Source organism: Jaculus jaculus, chromosome 10 (assembly GCF_020740685.1).
Source record: "Jaculus jaculus isolate mJacJac1 chromosome 10, mJacJac1.mat.Y.cur, whole genome shotgun sequence".
Taxonomy (NCBI): Eukaryota; Metazoa; Chordata; class Mammalia; order Rodentia; family Dipodidae; genus Jaculus; species Jaculus jaculus.
The window spans coordinates 35,385,218-35,412,715 of NC_059111.1; the positions used below are offsets into that span (position 1 = coordinate 35,385,218).

Consider the following 27,498-nt stretch of genomic DNA (forward strand, 5'->3'; position numbering starts at 1 on the left):
TACTAGCTGACAACACAATATAGCCTTATGCTGTCTGGAAAGTGGTTTGTAAGTGATTAATGTCATGGGAAAGTAAAATAATTTGTGGATACTGAGGTGTGTATTTGTTAAGATATCAGAGGCTGAGTACTCATGCATAAGTATTTTCATGTACATGTTTTTACACATTTTATATTCTCATATTTTTTGATCAATAAGAATATAGAAGTTTGTATTTTATATTTAGGGGATATATGTGAGTGCTTCATTTGAAAGTTGAATGAAGTTTATAAATAAAATATTAAGAAGTTTGTTGACTTTCCAAATATTTTCCTAGTATGAGAAAGTCCTATCAAATTTAAGGTAAAAACTATAAGGGAAATAGTTATTTTTTGATCAATATGATTCACAGCAATTTTTCTCCTTACTCTGTATTAACTTTGGGGTTATATTTATCCCCAGTTAACTCCCAGTTGAGATTTTGACAGCAAGTGGATTTACTTCCCCTCAGGCTCAAACAAATCCTTTGCCTACTGTAGCAGTTACCTTCTCATTGCTGGAACAAAACACCTGAACAGAAGCTGCTAGGGAAGGAAACTCTTCTGTTCATAACTGGAACACTTATTGCCCTGTTAACATTGACTTTAAGAGATTTTTCAGTATCCTCTAGTCTGCAATGTCCTTAATGATTTTGCATTTCCTCTACTGATTTTATCATTTTCAGAATTGCCAGGATGTCAATTTTCTTTTCAAATTTCTTTCCATAAATGAAGCTGATGAAAGTTAGATCATGCTGCATTTTTTTTTGGCTGGAGGGATCAAGGCCAGTTATTATGTAAGTGCTCAACCAGAAGTGTCTTCTGCTTGCAAACACTGCCCCTGCAATATATGCTTTTCGACATTCTAATGGATTTTCCATATTTCTTCTGAGTCAGAGTTTGGTTTCATAGTAGTTCTTCAGACTTTTAATAAACTCTGGCATCATTCTGCCATGGTTGATCACATTTACTGCTGTGCTTCTTTTGCCCCATTTTGAAGAAAAAAATATTATAGCTAAGATATATTCACATTCAATCCCTATGGAATCACATTAAAACTTGCTAGGTTCTGCCCTTTGTATTCTCAAGATAAGTTTCCATGAGCAGAAAGGCACTTAGCTGTTCTTTGATGCAATGTTTGAGGAAGCCACTGTAAACAGTGGCTGTAAAAAGGAGGCGGAAGTAGATGATGTCTTTATTGCATTCTAATTTTTATATGCCAATCCTTTTCCTATTCTATTAACTATTGTCTTTCTCTTAAGCCGACAGTAGGTGTAGACCTTCTGTATCTCCAGTTGTGGAATATCAGAATAATCCGTATTGTGCCTCAGTGCTGCCTGGTCCTTTTTATTCCCACCAAATGTATATTCCGGAGAGTAAAGAAAAAAAAAAAAAGTACCCTTCTTTTACATGCTTAACATTCAATGAAAATCAAATAGACCAACTTGGACATTCTATGTCCTTCTTCCACTAGGTCTGAGGATTATGCAGATTCTCAAGCCTTTTCTCCTAAACAGAATTTCCTTTTAGATGCTAAAGTCAGGGGAATACATGATACTTTTGTCATTGATAGCTTTGCAACTCTTGATACAGAGCCATTCTTCAGGGACCTTCTGAAAACTAAAACAAGTGACGTGAATCAAGGGTAGAAAAGGTTTCAAGTTTCCATCAACAGTTTGATGTCACAAATGAGCTGAAACACAAATATTCCTTTGTAAGGAGGGGAAACTAGAAACCATGCTTTACCCTGACAACCATTTACCATGAGAAACATGTCTGATCATAAGAATCATTTATATGGAGAAAATGTGTTTCAACTGGACACAATTTCAACTTCATCCATAATTAACCTGATGTGCTCTCAACTGTTAGTTTGTTTATAATTATATTTCTCCTAAGGAAACACTTAAAATTTTAGCTCATTCTCTACTTAGAAACCAGCATCTAGCAACACAACATGAGAGAACACAAGGTCCACATTTCTAGGCTTGAACATTCATCTTCAGTTACTTACCCTGTGATATGTAGGGAAGGGAAAGAGCTTGATAGGTTGTCAGGGGTAGTGGATACTTTACATATTCATGCACACATCTACTTGTGTGTACGTCCTTTATACTTTATCAGTTCCAGTCCCTTGTGTCACAGGAAACATGACCATTGCAGAACATGCCCCTGTCATTCTATTCCTAGGTAAGAATAAAAAAATGAATAGTATATTCACAAACCAATATAATAATATAGTCAATAATTATTCATCACTTAGCATGAGTGTGAAACTCAACATTTACTTTTAAGATTCTTCTGGATTTGAACTTGATTCTTCTAAAGTGTTAAAAATTTAAGGGCAAAGAGAGAGCTAACTGATGTCAGCTTTTTAAAAGCAGCTCCACATCAGCCCATCAACTGATATGTCACTGAAGTTCACTGTTTAATATTCCTTGCATCTGTTTTTCACTTGTAAAACACAGGAAATTCCTGGGCATGGTGGCTCACGCCTTTAATCCCAGCACTTGGGAGGCAGAAGTAGGAGGATTGCAGTGAGTTTTAGGGTACCCTGAGACTACATAGTGAATTCCAAGTCAGCCTGAACTAGAGTAAGACCCTACCTCGAAAAAAATAAAAACAAAACAACAACAACAGGAAGTTAACTAAATGCAAATGGAAGCAAATTGTCTCACAGTCAATGTTTTGAAATTTTCAAACATATCAGCCTATGGCTGATGGATTATTTTAGCAAATGCTGCATTCTAATGAGTTCTCATATGCTCTTGGATCATAAGATCCAAGGATTGTGGTTCATTTGATTTATATCAACAGGATGGATTGGCCAATGAAGTTTTCAGCATTTAAGTTACAAGGTCCAAGGGGCTACAAGACTAATATCCAGGCCAGGCTGGGAGATGATTGAATTATCGTAGCATATGCTTTAAGAGTAGTGTGTCTAGTTCAAGGTATCTCACAATATTATTGTTCAAAGGAGCTCTATTTTTATAGATGTATTGGTTAATGAGTGCCTGGAATGTTGGGGAATATTGTGAGAACTGTACTAGCCATGATAAGGGGAACATTCATGGGAACAGTTTAGTTAGAATATTGGCTTAGGACCAATGCTCCTAAATTATTGAAATTCTCTGTTAATAAAAGACATGTGGTAGTTCTTAGGTTCAAGTGGAAAACTAGAGGATCAGGTCTAGTAAAAGGGCAGAAGACAGGTTTCTCTGGGGATGCAGAAGAAAGAACTGCTCAATAATCACATTGGTCTATTGCTACTATAGTAAACGATGTACGGCTAACTTCACTGATTCTACACAGATTCAAATCAAGACAAAGAGATAGCAAGTCTGGCATGTGAACCTCCCACAGAGAATTGTCTAACAGGAGCAGGGACACCTCAAATCTGTCCCATGGCTCCATTGTTGGTAGGAAATACAAAATGTAATATTGTTTTCAGATCTCTCTGACTCTAGATCTGTGAAAGATGATTCACCTGTGGCATGTTAGTAAATCAGATGAAAATAAGAACTTTATGAATTATGAAATGTGTAAAATTAGTACTTACTAAAAATTGCATCTAATATTTGACTTCCACAATCAACATTATTTATAATATGAATGGGAACATATTCAAGCAGGCATTGGATTTAAACATAGTTCACCTATGAGACCATTTATAATGAATGTACAAAACATTGAATATAAGGAAACAGGTGGCTATGGGGAGAAAGTCACTTAGCTTCTTTGTACTTGTTTCTTCATCAATAAATGTGACTAAGAAATATATTGACAAATGTTGTCATGAGGATTGAGTGAGACAAAGTAAATACAGTGCTTGGAACCTCTCTCTGGTCTACAATAAACTTTATGTAAGTGTTTTCTCCTCTTTGTGACATTTCACTCTAGATCTCACCAAGTGCTTTTCACACGTGTATTCATTTCCTTCACACAAACAACCCTGCACTGAGGTTACTCTTTTAAAATTTTAATGATGATGTGAAGTTTTACTTACATGACAGAGATAGAGCAATATCCTCATTTTCAGCTGTAAGTACTACTAGATATTGTTGGGCAGCTAAAAGTTACTACTAAAAGATCTCCATAAAGAAAGAAAAGAGATACAATCCTCAATGCTGGCATATATTTAGCAGGAACAGATAGTGCAATTTCATATTTTCAGCCTAATTCTTTCTGCATACACTAAAAGAGACTCATTTTCTTGATAGGAAGACGCTGACTGTCCTTCACACTTTCAAATGAAAGATGCTGTTATAAAGAGAAAGTTATGGTGTGATTTGTCCTAGTCTGTATGAACTGGGTGATGATTTCTCCCAACCCTGTCTTTTCTTGAGCCCTTCCTTTGCTCTTCTATCTGTACCTTCTACCACATATTCTATTCTAGGCTTCACTCTTTTGGTATGGTATAATCAGACCATTTTCAAAAGTAAGTATATATAAGGACAATTGGGAAGCAGGGTATAAGTAAAGATCCTCACATATATTTTCCAAGATCTCAGGAAAATGAAGAAACCAGAGCTAAATAAATAAAGATTATTTTGGGCCCATGTCACAGATATTTTTATTGATTCTTCATGTTTTCCATGTGGTATGGTCATAAAGACATTTTATTGCTTCATAAGATGCTTTAAAAATATTGAACACAGACAACAGAATCATACTAATCAATGAACAAATCATGAAATTGAGTTTTTTTTTCTAAAACTGATAAAAAAAATAAGAGGGCTGGAGAGATGGCTTAGCAGTTAAGCGCTTGCCTGTGAAGCCTAAGGACCCCGGTTCGAGGCTTGGTTCCCCAGGTCCCACGTTAGCCAGATGCACAAGGGGGCGCACGCATCTGGAGTTTGTTTGCAGAGGCTGGAAGCCCTGGCGCGCCTATTCTCTCTCCCTCCCTCTATCTGTCTTTCTCTCTGTGTCTGTTGCTCTCAAATAAATAAATAAAAATTAAAAAAAAAAGAAAGAAACTGGAAAGGAATTAAAAAAAAATAAGAATTTAGAGTCAGCATAAATTATGCCCAAATGAATTATTTATTTCCATGCTTAAGACTTGGGAATTATCTGTAATCCATGTATGGGTGTCTGATTTTGATCCTTGTATTCTTAAAGACTTAACTTGCTTTATCCTCTGAAAATCTTAAGTTATACTGACAAAACAATCAGGTACTAGAGTAGAATTTCTATCTGTCATTAAAATAAATTCTTCCAACACAAATATCTGTCATCTTAACTAGACTTCTTTTTATTATTTCAAATAAAATGGATATATCAATCATGTAATTTTAGTTAATAAAGTGAAAATTTCCCAGGACCATAATTATGACAAGCACATGCTACTTATGCCTAAAAGAACATTTTAAAGAGTGTGAATTGGATTTTAGCTGTCAGGATGACTTCATGCTCTACATTCTATTTCAACCCCTGCATTTACAAGACTTATAATGTGGCAGCTGCTGGGAGCTGGAGTGATAAGAGTACAGGCATCTTGACTTGATGACTATTCAAATCCTGGCTCTAACTTCTTTGCCAAGCTCTGTGACCTTCAGCAAATTATTTCAATGCTCGGTGTATACATCATCTACTAAACAACATACATATAACATAGTAATGTGAGAGGCTTAAGCCTTTGTGTGTATGTGTGTGTGTGTGTGTAGGTGTGTGTGTGCAGGTATAGGTGTGTGTGCATGTGTGTGTGTGTGACTACACATATACACTAAAGGCTCAGTGAATATTGGGTATTACTATTGGTCTCAAGACAGAGGCCGAGAAAAGATAGATGGCTAGTTTGTTATATTTGTGGAAGACAACTCTTCCAAAAACCAGCAATGATGCCAAGATCACAGTGGCCTGAGAAGTTACAAAATGTTTAGGTTTTCACTGGGGAATAGTACCTACATATGTACTTGGACTGGGAAACAGCGTACATTTCTTTTTTTTTTTAAATTTTTTTTAAAATTTATTTATTTGGGAGCGACAGACACAGACAGAAAGACAGATAGAGGGAGAGAGAGAATGGGCACGCCAGGGCTTCCAGCCTCTGCAAACGAACTCCAGATGCGTGCGCCCCCTTGTGCATCTGGCTAACGTGGGACCTGGGGAACCAAGCCTCGAACCATGGTCCTTAGGCTTCACAGGCAAGCGCTTAACCTCTAAGCCATCTCTCCAGCCCTAGCGTACATTTCTATAAAGTTATTTCTAGCTCTCTTTTTTGCTTTATTAAATTACAATTGGCTCTGGAGCTCCTCTCTAGGTTTGATGCAGTGGAAACATAAAATACCCCTTGTGGCAAACTCTGCTTCTTGGTTGTGGTCCAGGGCTCAAGGGACAAGTTCAGTGGTAAGTCCTCTGAAGGGAGTGGCCTGTCTCTGGAGTTCAGCTAGAATAAGCGCCAGGCCCCAACCATCCCAAGGTTTACTTGCTAGTCCACCCTGCACACTGGGGCAGAACAGTGGTGAAAGCACCCTTCAGAACCAATCATAAAATCCAAGGAACGAGACTTTTTTCTAAAGGTCTAGAAGTCTCTTATACAAAACTAATGTTGAAATTGAATAAGAAGAAATAGATTCCTTTCCCCAGTGGAGGAGTGTCTGGTGTTTCCAGTCTTCCTGAAATGATGAATCATTCATGAAGACATCTGAGCAGTGCTGTTGAGACAGCAGCAGTGATCACTCTTCTCTGTTCCTCCTCATGTGCCTGGCTCATCCTCAGGCAGCTTTGCAACTCATACAACACCATAAAAAACAAAATGAGAGAATTAAATTAAGCATAATAGTAGAATTACAAAGCACCATTTATTAATTTTTGTTTATATCTTACCATGTTCCAGAAGGACGTAAGACTGAAAGCATTTCATCTTTGGGAGTGATAAAAAGAATAATGTTTATTACTAAGTTGCATTTAGTATATGTATAAAATAATCTTATTTTATTGGGGCTACTAATACCACTATTTAAGGGAAAAGGATACCATGTCTGCATCAGATACTATGACTATTTTATATGCTATTACTAATTTATATCACATAACTAGATTTTAATATTTTTTTTAAAATGCTACCAAGAGGAATCATTATATATTTTAGTAAAGGAACTAAAATATAAGTATAAGCATGTTATCTTTAAGTGATATTAATGTTGACTGAGATTGTGGTATATTTATTACTTAATTTAAATAAATTATGAATAATTTATTTCCTCCAAAATCTTCCTAGCTAACTTTAACACATACCCCTAGAATGTTACATAATTCAGTTAAGTAACTTGAAATGACAGAATTTTTATTTTCTAAATGATTTTACATGATCCCACCCCTCTCTCCAACAAGAAACAGTGAGTGTAAATTTGGTGGACATTGGAATCTCTTGACAACGTGTTATGCTTCAGATCACAGAGTTGCACCATGGGATTTCTGAATATGTATTGGGAGAATCTGATAACTTGCCAATGTTACAAGCTCCAAAATAAACTGGTGTTGTTAGCCTAGGGCCTCATTTGAGAACTACTGCTGCATGTGGAGGTCAGAGAGAACCATGGTGAATGTGATGACCTGCTAGTGTTACTGCCCAGTTGAGTGGCTATACTGACTGAAGGGAGCACAAGCTCATCAACCTTAGGGCAAACTTTATATCAAAACAACACAACTGTTACAAACTCAAAGTGTATACCTATGAAATATTAAGCCAAGTTGTTTTAATGTCTCAAATGTTGGAACATTTTTTTATTATCTTTAAAACTCCTTTTATATTATTTTATATTAATTATATATTATTTTATTATATTGTGTCACCTATACTCTGTAATACTTATAAACTTATTTTTTAGTATATTTTATTGATTTATTTGTTTGAGAGAGAGAGAGAGAAAGAAGTAGAGAGAGAGAGAGAGAGAGAGAGAGAGAGAGAGAGGGAGAGAGAATGGGTGTGCCAGGGCCTCCAGCTACTGCAAACAAAAGCCAGATGTGTACACCACCATGTGCATCTGGTTTATGTGGGTCCTGGGAAATCGAACCAGGGTTCTTTGGCTTTACAGGCAAACACCTTAACCTCTAAGCAATCCCTCCAGCCCCCTACTTATAAATTGCTTATAAGAGCAGGCTATATATTGACCAGATAAATGTTGTATAGCTCAAGAATGTAATTATTTAGAGAATAAATTCACTTCAAATAGTAATCAAATGTCTAGTAGATAAAAAACATCATATTTATTACCATCTACAAACATTGATGTAATTCACTTTATATATTAACTACTAAAAGTGTGTTTAAGAAATCCAAGAAGAGATAAACCTCGTCATATTTTCTTATCTGTCTGAGTAACTGCTTACACCCAAAATTGGAACTCAGCATGTGATGAAAAATTAAATTAGGCTTCAAACGCCAGGGCCATCAGTATCCTCCATGATGTGAATATGAATGATTTTCAGGAAATTTAGGAAGTTTAATGGATTGACCCCCATCTCTTTAGGTATATAGTTCACTTAGCTATATAACACCAAGTCAAGTCTCAGTTGAAAATGTAATAGTTTGTGAGATAATTATATCTCTTTATTGAGTTAAAGATCTGTTTTCTCTTTCCATTTTACCAAGCAATGTAACAGAATGAAACATTCACCCCATTTGAAGACTGACTATCCTGGATAGGGTCTTGATTAGCATGGTACCTTACCCCAGGAAAAGTCATAGACGCTATTCATCCAAATGGTAGACAGTTTACCTGTCTTCAGGGTTTGAAGATACCAATACTACAAGCTCACTTCTGCTATTGCCATAAAATTCCTAGCTGATGGGAGAAGTTCTCAAAGTGCCAGGACAGTCTGCACTGTGTAACAGGCAGAGCAGCAAAGTGGGGCTGCGACCAGACGTGAAACTAACTGCTGCTTCTGTGCCCTGTGAAGTTGGGCAAATTGATTAGCACTCTGCCTGAGCTCCTCATGTCTAAAATAGAAACAAATAAGTCAGTACAGATAAAATGCTTAGATTAATGCTGATATTATTTTATAATGTTTAGGTATCATAACATTAATTTGAACAATTATGTTAACTAAATCTAAATTGCTTTAGATTCTTACATATTATTACCATAAGTTATGTCATTCACTCATTCCTTTTTTCACTGCTTTACTGAAACACACAGGTAGAAACATCTCATTTTTTATAGTAGCATGCTTTGCTACTGGATTAACTGCAGAGTTAATTCTGATGCACTGAACTGAAGCATAATGGAAGGGTGGGTTTCATATACTTGACTGCCATGTTCACATAAATGTTTCCTAGATTAATCTTTGTTCCATGTAATCTTCAGTAGGACTGTAATAAGGAATTTGTTCCAGTGTCAGAAGCTTCTAAGGTGACCATAACATACCACGGGAAGTTGATTTTCTGTAGTGATTACCAGCAGTGATTTATGCAAACATTGAGGATGCTTATGAGAATGAAATGGGGGTGGGGGGAGGAAGCCCTCCTACTCAGGACCTGGAATATCCTTCCTGTATTCCACTGGTTCGAGTATTGGTGTAACTTACTGGCCTCAAATCTCCACCCTTTTCTGCACATGTCCTCTACCATTTTACTCTGCAAACTCTGTTCCAAGTACATGTAATTCTAAACTCAGAGCACACTAATTTGGCTAGCCTAGCTATCCAGCTTGCTCTCTGGGTTCTACAGCCGCTACTTCCTGAGCCCAGAGCACAGGATTACAGGCACATGCTGCCTTACCCGGCATTTATGTGGGTGATGGAAATCTTAATTCCAGTCCTCTTTCTTGCACATAAGTGCTGTACTGACTGAGCCATCTCCCTTGTCAACCTGTTTCATTATTATAAACAGAGTACCATCAGTAAGAAAGTGAGAAATAACTCCAAATAATTCTGACATAAATCTCTCTCTCAGTAAGGTTTATTTTTTTAGAATTAATGACATTTAGAAATTAACTTTTAAAACAGTATCACAGATAATTAACAAAGCAAAGAAAATTTATATTTTTTCTGTAAATTGTAGCATAGGAAAACAGTACATATTCATTAAGCTTGATGGTTATAATTTTAGTAATTGAAATGAAGCCAAAGCAGTTGTGTAAATAGAAAATCCATCCAGAATTTTAATAAGTTAAAATCTCTTTCTGGGTAGATATTAAGATTTATAAACACATTCCTAATGATTTAATTATCTGCAACTTAACTACATTTTGACAATCATAGGAGTGATAATATGTTTATTAAACAAAATCAATGTAAACATTTGCTTGTATTTAAAAAAAAACTAATGATGCTTCAAAATACCTGACAAGACTGTTGATTATATGAAATTAGAAGCCATTACATTTCAAATTGTTCCTTCCACATAAGTATGTTCTAAATTAAAAGACAATGATAACTGTAGCTATGTAATAATTTCATTTACTCCCATTTACTTCAAACCTTTTATTTAAAACGTGTTTCAAATTATAAACTTTAAGATAATTTTATTACAATATACATAGGGGTTATTCACAATTTAATATTTATTTGCATATGTGTGTTATATGTGTGTGTGTGTGTGTGTGTGTGTGTGTGTATGGATTTTCAAGGGGTTTTGCATCTGCAAACAAACACCAGATGTGTGCACCACTTTTGCATCCAACTCATGTGGATGACTGAGGAGTTGTATCTGGGCCTGCAGGCTTTGCAAGCATCTCTAACTGATGAGCAATTTTGCCAGCCTCAATTTAATATATTTTTGAGATAGACAATCAACACTGTAGAGAATAATAAAGGTATAATTATTGAGTGACATAAGATACTAGTAAATGGAACCAAGAGGGCATTCTTAAGTGAAAATGACTGATTTTAATATAGAAAAAAAGTGACCCAAACTCTTATACAAATGACTCATTATTAAATTGAATTAATTATTATGTTGAGAGATCAATTTAAAATGTTCACTTAAAATGGTTTTTGAAAAACATTTAAGCACAATATTTTCTAACACTTGGTAAATTGCTAAGGAAGCAATATATTTTCAACAGTTTCTATCTCTGCTGAGTTCAAGAGAATGCCCAGTCTCCATAAGTAAAAAGTAAATAATGGAAATGCATCGGAAAGTTGGGAGATAATTTCATCATGCTTCTGAAGAAATTTCATCACTTCTTTGTCCCTGTGATCTACATGAGAATTCCTGTCTTCATGGGTCCTCTTCTGAAGAAGCTGCTCCAGGACCCAGAACAGTAAGACAATGTTCTCATAGCGTGGCACATTGTAACTGCCCTGCACCTACAAGCATCAAGGGAATCCATTAAAAGTATTAGGTGTACAAAATAACCATTTAGTTAGCATTTTCTTGAGCTAACAAAATTCAGCATATTGTGAATAAGCTATATGATAACCTACTTCGTGGATAATGACACACCCAGAAGTCATAGACTGTTACTAGAAAATTTTCAGTTACTAGAAAAGTTTCAGAGATGGAATGCCTTCCAGTGAGTTGTTGGCCAGGGAAGTCCCTGATGCCTGCAATACATTGCAGGCTATTGCCAAAGCTCTTGGTTTCCCCCTAGGAATAGACTATAAGAACCTACTATTGAAGACTCCACATGCTTGGGCTGCAAGGTCACCAAGAAATCAAACTGGGGCTGAGCTGAAAATCTCCCCCCTTTAGACCAGCTGACAGGAAGCTGGGAAAAGCTGCACTACATGCAGCCCTATGGGAGACAGAAGCCATCAGTGGTTAAAACAGTGGGCACTGCAAGCCTCAAGGTTGGCCAACCAGCCCAGACAAGCCAATGAGCACAATGGTGGCCTGTCTGTTATGGGGGAAACTAACTGCTCTCTAGTTGGACTGGAGCCCTGTTCTGTGGAAGGAAATTCATGGCTGATACTGAAAAGATAACCAAAAGCCTATGGTGGGGAGGTCAAGAGTATTAGGAGAGTAATGCCTGATCTTGTCTAGCTAAATGCATTTATTATGCCAACCAAAATGCCCTGTAAGAACTTTACTTAATATTCATACCCATATATTAATACTATTTTCACTTTTGATTAGAAAAGCTTCTCTTTTCAGATGGCTGTGACCACTATGAAGACCCAAAAGGCGCCATAGTGCTAAGAAGATGTGACAGAGGAGTGTTCAGCACTGAAACATCTTCATCACACCTTCCAAGGCTCAGATTTCAGTGTGGAAGAGGGGGGCAGAAAGAATGTAAGAGCCAAAGGAAGGGTAGGACTCCTTACAATGTTATCATCCCAACAAAAATTGGCATGGATACTCATGACCTTGCAGTGCCTAGAACTAACTACAAAAGACCATCATAATAGGAGGAAAATATAGTGACATCAATATAAAAGACTAATGGAGAGAGGGAGGGGACATGATGGAGTGTGGATTTGTGAAGGGAAAAGTGGGGAAGAAGAGGTAATTACCATGGTTTAGTGTCTGTAAGTATAGAAGCTGTCAATAATAAAAATAAAAGTTATTTTGATTTGTTTGAAAGCCTTTAGTTGGTGGAATAGGAAAAAACAAGGAAGAAAACTTCACAGACTTTAGAAACTTTGTTTTCTTGATGGTTTACAAACTTTAAATCATTTCTTCTAAACTTTGGTCTACATATTGGCATTTTAAACCACAAATCCAAAATATCCTATAATCAAGAATTTTTTTGTCACAATACAACAAATGAAAAGTTTCATATCTGACCCTATTTGACAGGTTGCATTCACAATGGAAATGCACTACATATACTGTGTAAAATTACTTTAGGCTGAATGTGTAAGTTATGTACAACACACAAGGAAATTTTATGCCAAGACTTGGGCTCCATCCTCAAGGTATCTCATTATGTATATTCAAATTCCTAAAAGGCTCAAATAAAAAAAAATCATCCAAAATACCTAATACTTTTAATCCCCAAGCATTTTGATTCAGGAATATTACCTATTGTTACTCACCTACATGTAATTACTTGTATACAAGTATCTGAAAGTGCTTGGAAAATAGTCTAATTTAATATTTTGCCTAAGATTCCAAATGTACACAAGAACTCCAACTAAGGATATTATAGTGATCTTTGTGGGTAGGATTTTAGGCACATGTTTGGAGGTAAAACTGTCCTAGAGTAGATAGAATTGTTATCTGTAAGTGACAAGATGTGGCCTCATCCTGAGTATACATAAGTCAGAGATGAGTAGCATTAGGTTTATGGCATCAGGTAGAAGGACATAAGAGGTATAGATGTTCCTTGTAGAGCTGATTTTACTGGAAGAAAACACATAAGAGAAATAAAAGAAGGCCTAAAATCTACACAATGGTGTAAATATGAGAGAATGTCAAGATCAGCATAACAACAGAAGCTGGCTTTATTGTTTGCTTCCTAATTAAGAAACAACTCCAGATTCATAGGAGGCAAGCTGAATGCTTATCACTATTTTACAGGCAAGGGAACAGCCTCTTAGAAGTAGACTAATTAGAATATCAGGTCTATAGATGCCAACCAGGGACATTTTCTTATACATTTGTTCAAGTTCATTAAATTGTATTTAAATTGGAGGAGGTAATGTGTTGAAAACACTTATCTTTATTTATCTTTATTTATTTGACAGTGAATGAGGGGAGAGAGAAAGTGAGAGAGGGAGGGAGGGAGGGAGAGAACAGGCATGCCAGGACCTCCAGCCACTGTAAATGAACTCCAGATGGGTGTGCCCCCATGTATATCTGGCTAATGTGGGTCCTGGGGAATCAAACCTGGGTCCTTTGGCTTTGCAGACAAACAACCACTAAGCCACTCAAGCCCTGAAAACATTTATGAAATCTATACATTATAGACACATAAATGGAAGAACATTCTTTTAGTAATAGAGGAATTTACTCTTTGAAAATGTGGCCCACTACTGGTTCACTTTGAGTCACAACTACTCCCATATACATGTTCATTCACCAGCTGAAGTCACTTGTGAGTGGCCACATTCTGGACATGGGCTCTGTGAATGCATTGTACCCACCCATGTGTCACCCAGAACCATTTCCATTTCCATAGAGAGCACTCCGTCATTGATCTTAAATACAGAGTTCATCAGAGATACTTATATCCACTGACCTGCTCAATATCCCACCCCCATGATAATTATTCTGCATTATGTTAGGGCTGGATGTATATTTCTTTAATTGTCTCTTTAGAACTTAAGTATGTTGGGAGAAGCACATGTGTTTGTAGCATTATTATTTGCACATATATTAGAATAGTTTCTATATTCTCCATAGTACATTCTCAACATAAACAACTTTCAGTTGAACAAATTATAATAATTTGAAAGGAACTGCAGTAGACAAATATTGGTGACTGAAGGACAATCAGTGACATTGTTCCAAATTAAAATTATCTTCAAATACCTTTCTAAATAGAAACTAAAAACCATTGCAAAATGTTTGAACAATTATATTAACAAAGCTAAAATAAATTTTAAGTTTCTTCACCAAAGACCATAAATTGTCCAGTCGAAGCAAAAAGGAAAGTCTGCTTAATCCTCTATAAAGATTTTAACTATAACAGAAATATAAAGTCTGTGACAATGTAGTAAAGATTTTACTGTTTTACAATTTTACTGTTTTTCCCTACCCATAATATCTACTTCATGTTCAATTAGTTACCCTACTGAATCCTTAAGTTACAATGGAATTTTTGGTGTGTGGTCATACACTTGCTGTATACAAGTATGAGGGCTGATGTGTATATCTTGTGCACTTGCTATGGGAGCCAGTAGATGTCAGATGTCTTCCTCTCTTATTCTTCCACCTTATTTCATTCAGACTCTCTCACTGAGAGTTTTCAGTTAGTCTGGCTTATCAGTGATCTCCTATGTCCCTCTTTCTTCCACCCCATTCAGGGCTGTGGCATAGGCATGCAATTATGCTTGTTGTTTGTTGTTGTTATTGTTTGTTTTTTTTTAAACATGGTTGCTGAGAATTGAACTCAGGTCCTCATGCTTGAGCACCCTTCTTCATAGCTTACCTTGGATGATATAAAAGAATGTCTATTTACCTCAAACAAGAGGGATCCAGCATGAGTGACTCATGGGCAACACCACCACCAGAAAGTCCAAATCTAAACCTACCAGCTCCTAATTCATATGCTCAAAGTCTACAGTAGAATTAATGCAGACCTAGGCTCTTAGCAGAACGCAGTGCTACACAGTAGAGGCAACTACAGGCTTAGATACCACAAGGCACAAACCAAACCGGACTATGTTTATGTAGTATTGTTCTTGCCCTTATGAGGGATTCTGCTGATCTCAGCAAACACTGTCCAGCTGTGGAAAGGGTGGCCTGTTTGGAATATAGTCTAAACAGTGGCTTGTTAAAAGATGGAGGTAATCTGGTGAGAATTTGGAGAATTAGACCCACTGTATAAAGAACTCCCAAAATGTACCAGTCACATAATAAAGAAAAGTTTTCTCTTCTAAGTAATGTCAAGACAAGGGAGTACAGCAGCTAGCATGTGCACTGAGAGCTAATGTGTATGCTCAGCTATGTTTCTAGGTAGGCTGACATTTGCATTTTACATTCTTTATATTATTATTATTATTATTAGTTATATACTTTGTATGGATACATCATGTGTTGGTACCATCATTTTCCTTCTCCCTGCCCCCATTTAATTGAAGGCCCTCCTCAGTGGGATTACTGGTATTCACCATGGGGTTGTGTTTTATAAGTTGTGAGAGCAGTAGTCTGACATTGTTAGGGTAGAGCAATGCTTCTGGATATTCCCTCCCACCCTGTGGCTCTTACAATCTTTCTGTCCCTTCTGCAAGATTCTTTGAGCTGTGGTGGGTGTGCTTTAAGTCTACTTTGGTGTTGAGCACTCAGGAGCTTCAGGATTTCTGCTTTGATATGTGTTGAGTGTCCTCAGTGTCTGTTTCCTTCATCCTGGCCAATGTTGTCAGGCTTGCCATGGAAGCAACATTCCTGTTTTTCCTACCAATCACTCTGTAATTTCATCTGGACCCTATCTGATGTGTGAGTGGTGGTTCATCTCCTTTCAGGGAGTCAGCTATCTATTCTCATCTTGTTGATACCTTTTGGTTGGCCTCAGTTCTGGCTGCCTTCTGAACTTCAAGTTTTTTTCTCTTTATGGGATTTATCTGCCTTGTATTCCAACTCTGTCTATTTTTAAATTATTTATTTATTTATTTGTTTATTTATTTATGAGAGTGAGAAGGAGAGAGGAAGAGGGGGGGGGGGGGAGAAAGAGTGAATGGGCAGGGCATCTAGCCACTGCAAACGAACTCCAGATGCACGTGCCACCTTGTAAATCTGGCTTATGTGGGTCCTGGGGAATTGCACTGAGGTCCTTTGGCTTTGAAGACAAACACCTTAACCAGTAAGCCACCTCTCCAGCCCACCAATTCCATCTTAAAATCCCTATTCTCATAAATAACTGGATGAACATTTTGTTCCAAGATATTAAGATATCAAGACTGACTCTGTTCTTTAGGGAGACGATACACATATCATGTGCTCAGCAGTTCTCCTTCTACATACTACTAAAGGACCAGGTCTGGAAGAGAGATCTGTTCTGTAGCTCACACTGGTAAACGCCAGTCAGCCTAACCATGTGCTCTCACCATGTGAGCTCATACTCTGATTTGGGCCAAAAGCAAAAGGAAGAGTAAAACAGGTGGCATAAGGATGATGGTTGATATAATACCACATTTTGTTATAACTTTAAATCTATGATAGCAAACTGATTTTTAATACAATCAGTGTCAGAAAATATGCCATGTAGTCTATAGCCATACCACCCTAAATGTGTCCAATCTCAGAAGCTAGGCATGGTGGTTAACACTTGGGTGGGAGAAAATATACCTTGCAGGTGAAGCAGACTCACCTGGAAATGACCCATATGCTTTGTGTGAATTATTTGCTAGAGAAGTTAATAGGCCCTGACCCACAAGTAGGATGACTGGGTTTTTCTGTCACAATGTTGCCAGCTTATCTTCTGTCCTGGTCTTTCCGTTTGAAGGAGCCTGGAGAGGAAGCTTATAGAGTCCTACAATTATTTTTTATTAGCTACTCCCATTTCATGATGGTGACTTCAGATGAGGAAATACTTTTGTGGGAAAAAATGAGTGCATATTTTTATGGAACATTTTAAGAATTCAAGCTATTACACCATTTTTCTATTCCTGAGCTTGGCTTGACCAAGTCTAAGCACCTAAATATTTTCTTACAAAGTAAAAAATATTTTTTCACATGCTGACAAATTGTACTTTAAGGGGGCGGAAAGAATGTCAGAGTCACATGTTGGGTCATGATTTGCAGAGACATTTATCATACCAATAACTGGGGGCTAACTCCACAATGCACGACCCATTTACATCAACAAGGAGGGTCCAATGGGAGGGGGTAGATCACAGATGAGCCTAAACAATGGTACCAAACTGCCTGTATTTACTGAAAAGAAAACTAATAAATTAAATTTTTAAAAAAGCATTAAATCTGAAATTCACAGTATTACCATATAATGCTAGTTCCTAAGTACTGCACTATGTGCAATTAAGTGAAAATAAACTTGTCATTTAGGGAGAGTGTTAACTGCCTAGGTCAGATTCAGTTTCCTACACTTCCTTATCAACAAAACCTCTGTTTTCTTCAAGGTATCAATGGAAAAACTAGAAAACATTACATTTTTTATAGACTCTTTTCTCCTCTTGGCTAATTCTGGTAAAGAAATTCAAGTAGAAATTACTAGGTGCTGCTGCTGTGAAAACTAATGCTGAATCTGTTGGAATGCCCTTTCCATTCTTCTCCCTCCACCACTGCTCCAGGTGGCAAGTTCAGACATGATGCTTGGAGGTAGATAGAGCAGGTATCAGGTGAGCCACAAGATAAGGGGCATCCATGCACAGAAAGGGCAGGTTTCCCAGGGCATTGTGAAGCTTGACACACCCAAAGTTCAGAGATGCCAGTTCCTTCTGCAGTATGCAGAAATACCTTTCTTCCATTTTTGTTCTTTTACAAGTGGAATCATGAGATTTCATCTAGGCTGTGAAGGAAATGTCAAGTTTCCTTGGCCTTGAAAAGATGCTGCCTTCTGTTATGTCTGGTACTGAAAAGACAGACATAGCTAAAGGGACAAAAAGCAAGCCAGATGTTCTTTGGCAGTAGAAATTACATATACACATGAAACAATCAACAAAAACAGCAAAGCTCTACATTTGTGGGTTAGTTTGTAGTTTGGGCACTGGCATTTCATACTAAAAAGTATGAAAATGCTACAGATCATTATATGTACGACTTTGGTCATTTGTGTGTGCCAGCTGTGGGCACGCAGAGGTGAGGCTGGTGCTAGAAACAATGCTGCTACAAAAGAAGACACAACAACACATCTTCTTGATGCTATGAGAGCGAGGTATGGGAAAAATTAGAAGTTACAGAGCAGAAAATTAAGTCAAAGAGTAAGGTCACGTAACGTAAATGTTAAATTAAATGCTCACTGAACATAATATAGTGTTAGCATAGTATCCCATGTGCCAAAATTTATTGAACAGAAGAAATAAGTAAGATACAACTAAAATTAGTCATTTCCTAAAAGAATAAGTTCAGCACAACACTTAAAGAAAAGGTCAGTTGTCACCATGATAATTAAGTGGAAAACTTACCCTTGACCTTTAATAAGTTATTCAGTTTTATTTAATAGATGGCAAAGAAGGAAATGGATTTCAGTGAAGGATTCTTGGGGAAGAAGTTAACTCTCTTAGAGCCACTTGCTGAGTGCAAAGAAAGCAAAGACGAACCCATGGACTGGATCAGGGCTGGTCAAAGATAGAATGAGAGAAGGCTGGCAGCAGTGATGCACAAAGAAGCAGCACAGGCAGATCTCCACATAGAATCAACCAGCCTGTGGATGCAGAAGCCCGTGTCTCTTCCTGAGGTCAGCGTATGCTTTCCTTCCCCCTGCAGCCTGGGTGTTAGGCCCATGCTGAGGGAGTATAGAGCTCTGGTCAGAGCAGAGTGCAGTTGATCAGAGATTTTGTAGAGATGAACTGTAAGCCATGGTACAAAGAGAATGATTGGTATAGGCCAATGAATCATTGTTTTGATCAAAAGGCCTGCAAAGAAGGATCAAGTGACACACTGGCATGCATTTACTTGGAAATGTACACATATCTATATGGTATCATTCCTAAAATGTGAAATCCTGGAGGTTAGTTCAAAGGGGACTTTGTCTGATTTGTGAGATAACTCAGATGAAAAACATTAATAGTTAAACCTCCTTGACTTTGGGATCCTATGCAACATAGTTCAACAAGTACGTGCACTTATTCATAAAACAGGATATTCATGAAGTGAATATATGGAACATAAAAATTAAAGTTTACTTTTCATTTGAGATTTATTTACAAGAGACTTTCTCAAGCAATTTAATCTATTTCCTTAAAAGATTTCTTAAGACTGAATTGATATAATAGGGCAATAGCAAAATGACTAGCACTATTCCAAAATGATTATGGACAAGAAGCCCTGAAGGGAGAGGACATGATCTGTGTCTGATTGGCAATGGTATGGATTAAGACTCCCAATGGAGGCACTGTGGCAGAGAGCCTTGCTGGTTCATAACTCTGATACAGCAGACTGTCGCTAAGCAAGATTTTCTGTAAAGGAATCCTGTCAGCTTAATATATATTCATTGCTTATTAATTCCTAGCTAAGCCACCTACTAGCCTGATGATCAGGGTAAGTTATTTTATTTACTTGAACCTCATTTCTGTCATCTAATACAGGGAAATTATATCAATAAGTTACTGAGAAGATTAAAGTACATATTTAAACACAGTAAAGAAGCACATATTTTCACAGAAGTACTCTCTAATTGTTTACTATTCCCCTTATTATGGGTTTTACTCAAAGTGAACTAACATAGAGTCCCTGCACTTAGGGTGCCTTACACATAGAGGGAAGCTATGAGCTATGGAGGAGGTCACTGAGCTCACTTAACAGAAGCAGTCGAAGCTCACTGTGATGTGTTCATCTTCACATGTACAGACCTGAGGATGCATTGCCATCTATTTCCCTCTGAAGACAGTCTTTCAGAGATAGTGATCGAGTAGTTAACTTCTTTTCTCTTCTGCAGAGGGATCTAATACACAAGAGTTTAAATACGATATGGATATTTTAAAGCCTTTCTGACATCAAAAGCAGAAGGAAGGTTTAATTGTGGGTTAAGGGCTATCCATTCCATTCATTACAACCAACACCCTAACAAAAACTATGTTTAAGGAGATACTTTTGAGTAATTTAATTTCTATTTATTTATTTTTTTAGGGCAAGTTAAGATAGATTTATTTTATAAAATAAAGTAAAGCAGAAAGCTATCAAGCCAGGAGGGGTCTCAAGACGGTAATCCTGATATCTTTAATTTTTAAAATATATTTGTTTATTGTTGATTTGCAAGGAAAGACAGAGAGAAAGGAGAGATATATAGAAACAGAGCAAGAAAGAGAGAGAGAGAATATGGGCACAGCAGGGCCTCTAGCCACTGTAAACAAAGTCCACATGCATGTGCATCTAGCTTTATTTGAGTACTGGGGAATTAAACCCAGGTTGTTAGGCTTTGCAGAGAAGTGTCTTAATCATTGAACAATCTTGCTAGCCCCATTGAAACCTTTAATTTTTTTTTCTTTTTAAAAAATTATTTATTTATTTGAGAGTGACAGAGAGAGAAAGAGGCAGATAGAGAGAGAGGGAGAATGGCATGCCAGGGTCTCCAGCCACTGCAAACGAACTCCAGACGTGTGCACCCCCTTGTGAATCTGGCTAATGTGGGTCCTGGGAAATTGAGCCTCCAACTGGGGTCCTTAGGCTTCATAAGCAAGCGCTTAACCACTAACCCATCTCTCCATCCCAGATTATCTTTAATTTTTTAAAATACTAATCTCCCATTATCTAAAATGAGATGTGAACACTTCAAATCTTTTGAAATGAATATAATTATTATGAGAAAAGTACTATTTTTAATATTTCAAAAGATGTTTCAATCTGAATTTATATTAGTACAGTAAATACTAAAAATACATTATGTCAATAACACATTGGAAACATTTACAATATTTCAAATAAAGAAACATGACACAGATAAAAAAAATTCTATTGCAGATGATAGTCAGTAAACATGACCATTTGGTGCCCACCCCACAATATTAGAGACTATATGCCATGTACTTCAAAATTTTGTTTGTCCCCACTGGAGAAATTGCCTGTGGTTTGACTCTCACTTATGGCTTTGCTGGTTAGTATACCATCCAGGAGGACAGTTGACCTCAATTTTAATTCTCTGATCTCTTTACATAAAGACTAGTACTTCCTAGCACATAGGCATGGATCCATATGTTCTCATAGATCTCCGGAGTCCATTTTCTGTACATTTATTCTGCATCCTCACTACTTTCCTAGGATCTGACCTGTTAAAGGACATTTCCTTTATGGGTACACCAAGGCTGCTAGCCACAGAAAACAAACTCCAGACCCATACACCACTTTGTGGATCTAGCTTTGCTTGGGTACTGGGGTATCACATCCAGGCCTTTGGAAGCAAGTACCTTTAGCCACTGAACTATCTCCCCAACTCCAGCTCAAAATATTTTAACAAGAGAAGATGGTATAGACATTCAAAAGGGCAGAAAAAATTGTAAGTAACAGTACACAGAGGAAGGAAAGACTCAAACCATGGTCAAAGGTGAGGCAGAATTCTCACTTGGGAAATACAGCTAGCCACATGACCAAACTGTTTGGACACTTTTGTGTAAGAGGTTATTTAAGTTAGTAAATGGGTCAGAAGTCATCACACACCAAAAAAAAAAAAAAAAAAGAAAGAAAGAAAGAAAGAAACTCTTCCATCACTTTCTTTAGGAGTGAATTTATGTATATATGTGTGTGTGTGTGTGTGTATACATATATATATAATATATATATGTATGTATGTATGTATATATATATATATATATATACACACACACATACATACATACATATATATATGAATTATGGTTCACTTAGAGTGTACTTCGTTAAACAATAGATCTAGTGTTTCTCTCAGAAAAGGGTGTTGACACCGGGGGAAGTAGAACACTATCAAACTAATTTTCCCTTTGGAAAATCAATTCAAATTGAAACTCTGATATAGTTCAGCAAATTAGTTCAATGAAATATTTTGAACATAGGATGGTTTGTGTTTATTTGCCAGGCCTGAAGTTTTCTTTAAAGCACACTGCTGAAATTATTAAGAATAAAAATGTTAAAACAAACTTTAAAAGACTCTTCAAGGAGCCATTATTAGAGATAATATGTGACTTTGAAATGTTAAAAAAAAAACATGGGTCATACATAGACAAGGCATGGACAAAGAGTGATATCTAATGGGATGGAAGGTTTGAGTGGGAGGGGAACGGGGCTAGAGAAAAGGTAAGTAGGGAAACTTGGATCAAAATGCATTTCATACATGCATGAACGTTTCACAAGTTAAGAAAAATATGGGCCATATTTATTTGCTGTCACTTCACATATTCATTTCAAAGAAGTGATACATCATAACTATGGCTCACTTTTCATTTTAGTTAAATTCCATGTAAACTCTATCTGACTTCCTACACGTCGAACCAAACTGTTTTTTAGTTGCAGAATTAAAAAGTCATTTTGCTGAGGTGAATGCATCTCAAAGGAAAATGTCTAGTGATTCTGTGGAATTGATCTGCTAGAGACTAATCCTTAGGAGGCTCTCAAGGCTTTCCCCTGTGTTCCAAAAGGACATTTGCTCTCCTCCCCAGGCCACCTGCTTCTCAAGTGTGCAGGGAGAAGGGGGTGGTGTCTTCTTGTATAGCCAGTGTCACCTAGAGGTCAAGAAATCTGCTAAGCTCTTTGCAGATTCTTGCAAAGTTAGCAAAAAGGGACTTATTTCTGTTCATACTTTTATGCTTAACAAATCTTTGGGAAAAATAAAATGTCCTTATTGAAATTCCACCACATTTTATAGTCAAAAGTATGCAGATTATTTATGTATAATGTTACAATGCATTGATAGAAGTAATTTTAGAATGTACTACCAAGAGTCAAGCACAGTCCCGGCCATGACAGAGCCCATAAGCTCCTTGCAATACAAGCTTCCAGTGAGTACTGTGCATGTAATTTATCTCTACTGAGTTAAATGTCATGATAGAAAATACATCATTTATTGGGGTATCTATGCTAATTTTTAGTCATTTCAACAACTTTTTCAAGAGCAGAACATGGAAGAATTATAAAAGATTAAGAAGGAAAAATTAAAAAAAAATAGGATATGTATATATGTGTGTGTATGTGTGCATATATATACATATATATATAATTTGCAGGTAGTAGTATCAATGATAATGATTATATTCATTTATAATAAAAATGAAGTTGTAAGTATATATCCATATTTACAAAAAAAATATGTGGGTAAATTTAAAAATTGACATTTAGCCAGGTGTGGCAGTGTACACCTTTAGTCCCAGCACTTGAGAGGCAGAAGTAGGAGGACCACCATGAGTTTGAGGCCACCCTGAGACATAGTGAATTCCAGGTCAGCAAGACCCTACCTCAGAAAGAAGAGCAATAATAAAGAGGACATTTATATAATTTCTACTAGTTCAAACTCATTACTTCTATGTCTAATATTCAATTTCTATTTTAAATTAGTGAGTATTTTCACAAGGGGTATCTAATTTACAAAAAATTAAGGGTATTACTGGTCATGACATTGATTTTTCATCTATTTCCTTTCTTCCTTTTTCCAACTCCCTTACTCTTCTTCATTCCTTTTATTCTTATACCTTTTTCTTTCTATTTAACAACTTTTTGTTAATTGAAGTTTTTAAATTTTTATTTATTTATTTGATAGCAACAGAGAGAGAAAGAGGGAGAGAGAGAGAGAGAGAGAGAGAGAGAGAGAGAGAGAGAGAGAGAGAATGGGCACCAGGGCCTCTAGCCACTGCAAATGAACTCTAGATGCATGCATCCCCTTGTGCATCTGGCTAATGTGGGTCCTGGAGAATTGAGCCTTGAAACTGGGTCCTTAGGTTTCACAGGCAAGCTCTTAAATGCTAAGCCATCTCTCCAGCCCTCTTTAATACCTTTTATCTATATTTCTTTTCCTAATTTAAGAGGCATCTCCTGGCATATTTTGTTATTAGTTATTGTTATATTTGCCCAATAATTTTTTAAGTCATGATGATTTTCAATTTTAATGAACTCCACTGATGAATAAACAGATTGGTTTGGGAGCCACATGATTATGTTAGGGGAGGTGATATATAAGGAAAGATACAGAAAACTCATATTTATTACAAATGAGTTATGGCCAGGTAGGTTGGGTCTCCTTTAAACCACAAAGAATTAAGTAGTATAACTATTTCCTTCTTATGGATAAAGAACAAGTAAAGCTGACCTGGGCCATGGCCTTCTCACAAAGGCTCTGCGCCTGTGATGTTTCTCATCCTAAACTCTAATGTCTACTTATGTGACCTTGGAGAAGTCAGTTATGTATTGATTTATACCACCCTAGGAAAGGATTGGAAGTAGGTGATCATGTAATCTCTTTAGATTAGTTTATTTGAATTCATCAACTAGACAAGTCCTTGAATACTTTTGCTTGATAAATTTCTTATAGACTAAAGCTCACCAAATGTCAAGAGTGAGATGTCTCCCATGTTGTGAAATACTCATCACCAACTGTGCTTGTCCTGAGACTTTTAAAGCTTTTCACAGTTTCAAAATCTATCAAACTTGGTCAACATCAAGCTAAAATAAGACATTTTAGTATACAACAATATATAGAGTATTCAGTGGCAGTTATTAAAGATAAAAATTCCTTTCCAGGTTTCTGAATTTCTGATCATTAAGGGTCATATTGTTCATTCTCCTTGGAATTCTAAATGTGGAGTTAACATCATCACAATGATTGCATTTGAAGGGGCACATTCTTCTGTGGTTTTGTGTCTCCCTTCCCACCTTTTCTTCTTCCTGCCTCTCAGGAGAATGCTGTAGTAATTGCTTCCTCTCCACTCTTCAAGGTGTGAGGACAGCCAGGAGCAAAGCAGCACCATTCTCTACTGGGTCTGTCCTCTAGAGCTCTCACAAGAAGGAAGATTCAGGCACAGTGGAACTTTTAGCCAGTTTGTTTATGTCAATATTTCACAAATTTTTTATGTAAGCAGTAAGTAAGTATACAGTTTACCCATCCAGTCCAAAGCTTTTATATCTACCATATATTTATTCTAAGCCTAACCAAGCTTTCAGCATTAAGACTCTTATATTGCACTGGAGAGATGGCTTAGCAGTTAATGTGTATGCCTGTGAAGCCTAAAGACCACGGTTCGATTCTCCATGTCCCACATAAGCCAGAGGCATTTGGTGGCATATGCATCTGGAGTATGTTTGCATAGTCTCTCTCTCTCCCTTTCTTTGTCTCAAATAAATAAATAAATAATCTAAAACAAAAGACTCATATGTTTGTTATCCTTTCTCCCTTTCATTTTCTTCACTGAATATTCATGGTGGTTTATCCCCTCACAGCATCAAGGCTAGAGTTCAGATGTACCCTCTCAGGGATGTCCACCTTGACTATATTAGTTTCCTGGGATGATGTAATAAGATACTTTGAGTGGCACATATAAGAGATGCTTATTTTCTCATACTTCTAAAGGATAAGGGCTAGGATCTGGGTGTCCACAGTATTGGTTTGCTCTCCTTAGCTCCATTCTTGGTGCCTCTTTACATGATCATTCTGCTGGTTCCCCTGCAAACATGTGTCCATGGCATTGTTTTTGTTCAAAATACCATGTCTTATAAGGATCTGACTCAAATTAGATTAATGCTTGCTATAATGGAGTCATATAACTTTGTTAACCCCTTAAAGTCCCAATCTCCAAATACAGCCATATTCTGAAGTATGTGAAGTTAATACACATTTAGCAGATGAAGAATCTCAGTCTTAAAGACATTACTAACTTGGATAAGCTCCCCAACTACTGACTTCCTACATCATGTTTTGAACTCATGTTTGCCTGACTTTAGAACCCAAACTTGTATGAATAAGCATAGTCATTTAGAAAGCCTATTTATAACGTGAGAAAGCATATGTAAGAAAATAAATGAATATTGAAAATTTATGGCAGTAATTATTATAACATTCTGGAGCACAAAATTTACCAAAATATGTACATTATACTTTTTTTTTTAAAATTTTTTATTTATTTGAGAACGACAGACACAGAGAGAAAGACAGGTAGAGGAAGAGAGAGAGAATGGGCACGTCAGGGCTTCCAGCCTCTGCAAATGAACTCCAGATGCGTGCGCCCCCTTGTGCATCTGGCTAACGTGGGACCTGGGGAACTGAGCCTTGAACCGGGGTCCTTAGGCTTCACAGGCAAGCGCTTAACCGCTAAGCCATCTCTCCAGCCCTACATTATACTTTTTAAGAAAAAAGTGCAATTAACCCAATTTGACCTAAGTAGTTTGAGTCCAAAGCTATGAAAAAAAAAATTAAAAAGCGTTTGAATGAGAGAATGAGGCCTAGACAGTTTTATAGGCTGACTTTATCATTTTAAGATATAACTAATTCTCTTCCCCTTATGAACTTTTTCAGCCAGTCAAAAATGTGCTGTGAGACAAGGACAAAGGGAGATTGCTTCAAAAGGAGAAGCAGAGAATGATCAGTAATAAACAAATATGATACCAGGTAAGCTCTGAGGGGGTGGGAGGAATTAATTATTCATTAGACAGGGCTCCTCCCTGAGAATGTGATGTTCTTATCTAAGTAACAAAATGAGAGAAAGGAAGCAGCCAAACATGAGATTTGAGTAAAGAGAATTCAAGTCACAACAAATAGGAGAAAATCCTTGAAGCAGAAAGTTAAGGAGTATGTTCAAGGAATTTATGAGTGATTCCATGCAATGCTTTGAAGCATAATGAAGGTGCTATCTATCAGAATCTGAGCTTAGGATGAGAGATGTGGTTTATTACATACAAAATATGTTTCCTAATCAAATAAATAAAACAGTGTTACAACATGTCAATGCAGATTTATGCTCCTTGTTAACACTTGTGTGGATGTGAGCAGCAGTTGTGAAATAAAGCACACTCATGAGAATGCTCTCTGAGTCTTTCTAAAGTGGATTATGACTCCACTTTCCACTGGAATCAGAAACCAGCTGAATAACAGGTGTGTGTACACACAAGACAACTGCTATCAGTTCCCTCCCCTGTCTTCATTCAAATTTCTTTTTTATTGCTTTATTTTTAAAATAGCATCTCAATTTTATGTAAATAAAAATCATAGCAAACCAATTGTACCTTAATTGGGACAGAATTAGTTTATTTTTCCCCTCCCTGTAGTGAAAAGATCTATCAGATTATTTCTGAATTGAAAAAAGGTTAAAATATTAAATGAGAATGCCCAATGTCTGTTCAACTTATTATAGCATTTTGGTGAAA

General features: G+C 36.8%; 1 protein-coding gene across 1 annotated transcript in view; it reads right to left on the reverse strand.

The window, feature by feature from the left end:
* Nucleotides 1-11,000: 11,000 nt before the first annotated feature.
* Mei4 (meiotic double-stranded break formation protein 4) overlaps nucleotides 11,001-27,498 on the reverse strand; it is a 193,792-nt gene continuing 177,294 nt past the window's right edge. The window contains exon 5 of the mRNA XM_004660399.2: nucleotides 11,001-11,270. Within this exon, the coding sequence (XP_004660456.1) occupies nucleotides 11,001-11,270 (270 nt within the window). The remainder of the gene's footprint in view (nucleotides 11,271-27,498) is intronic.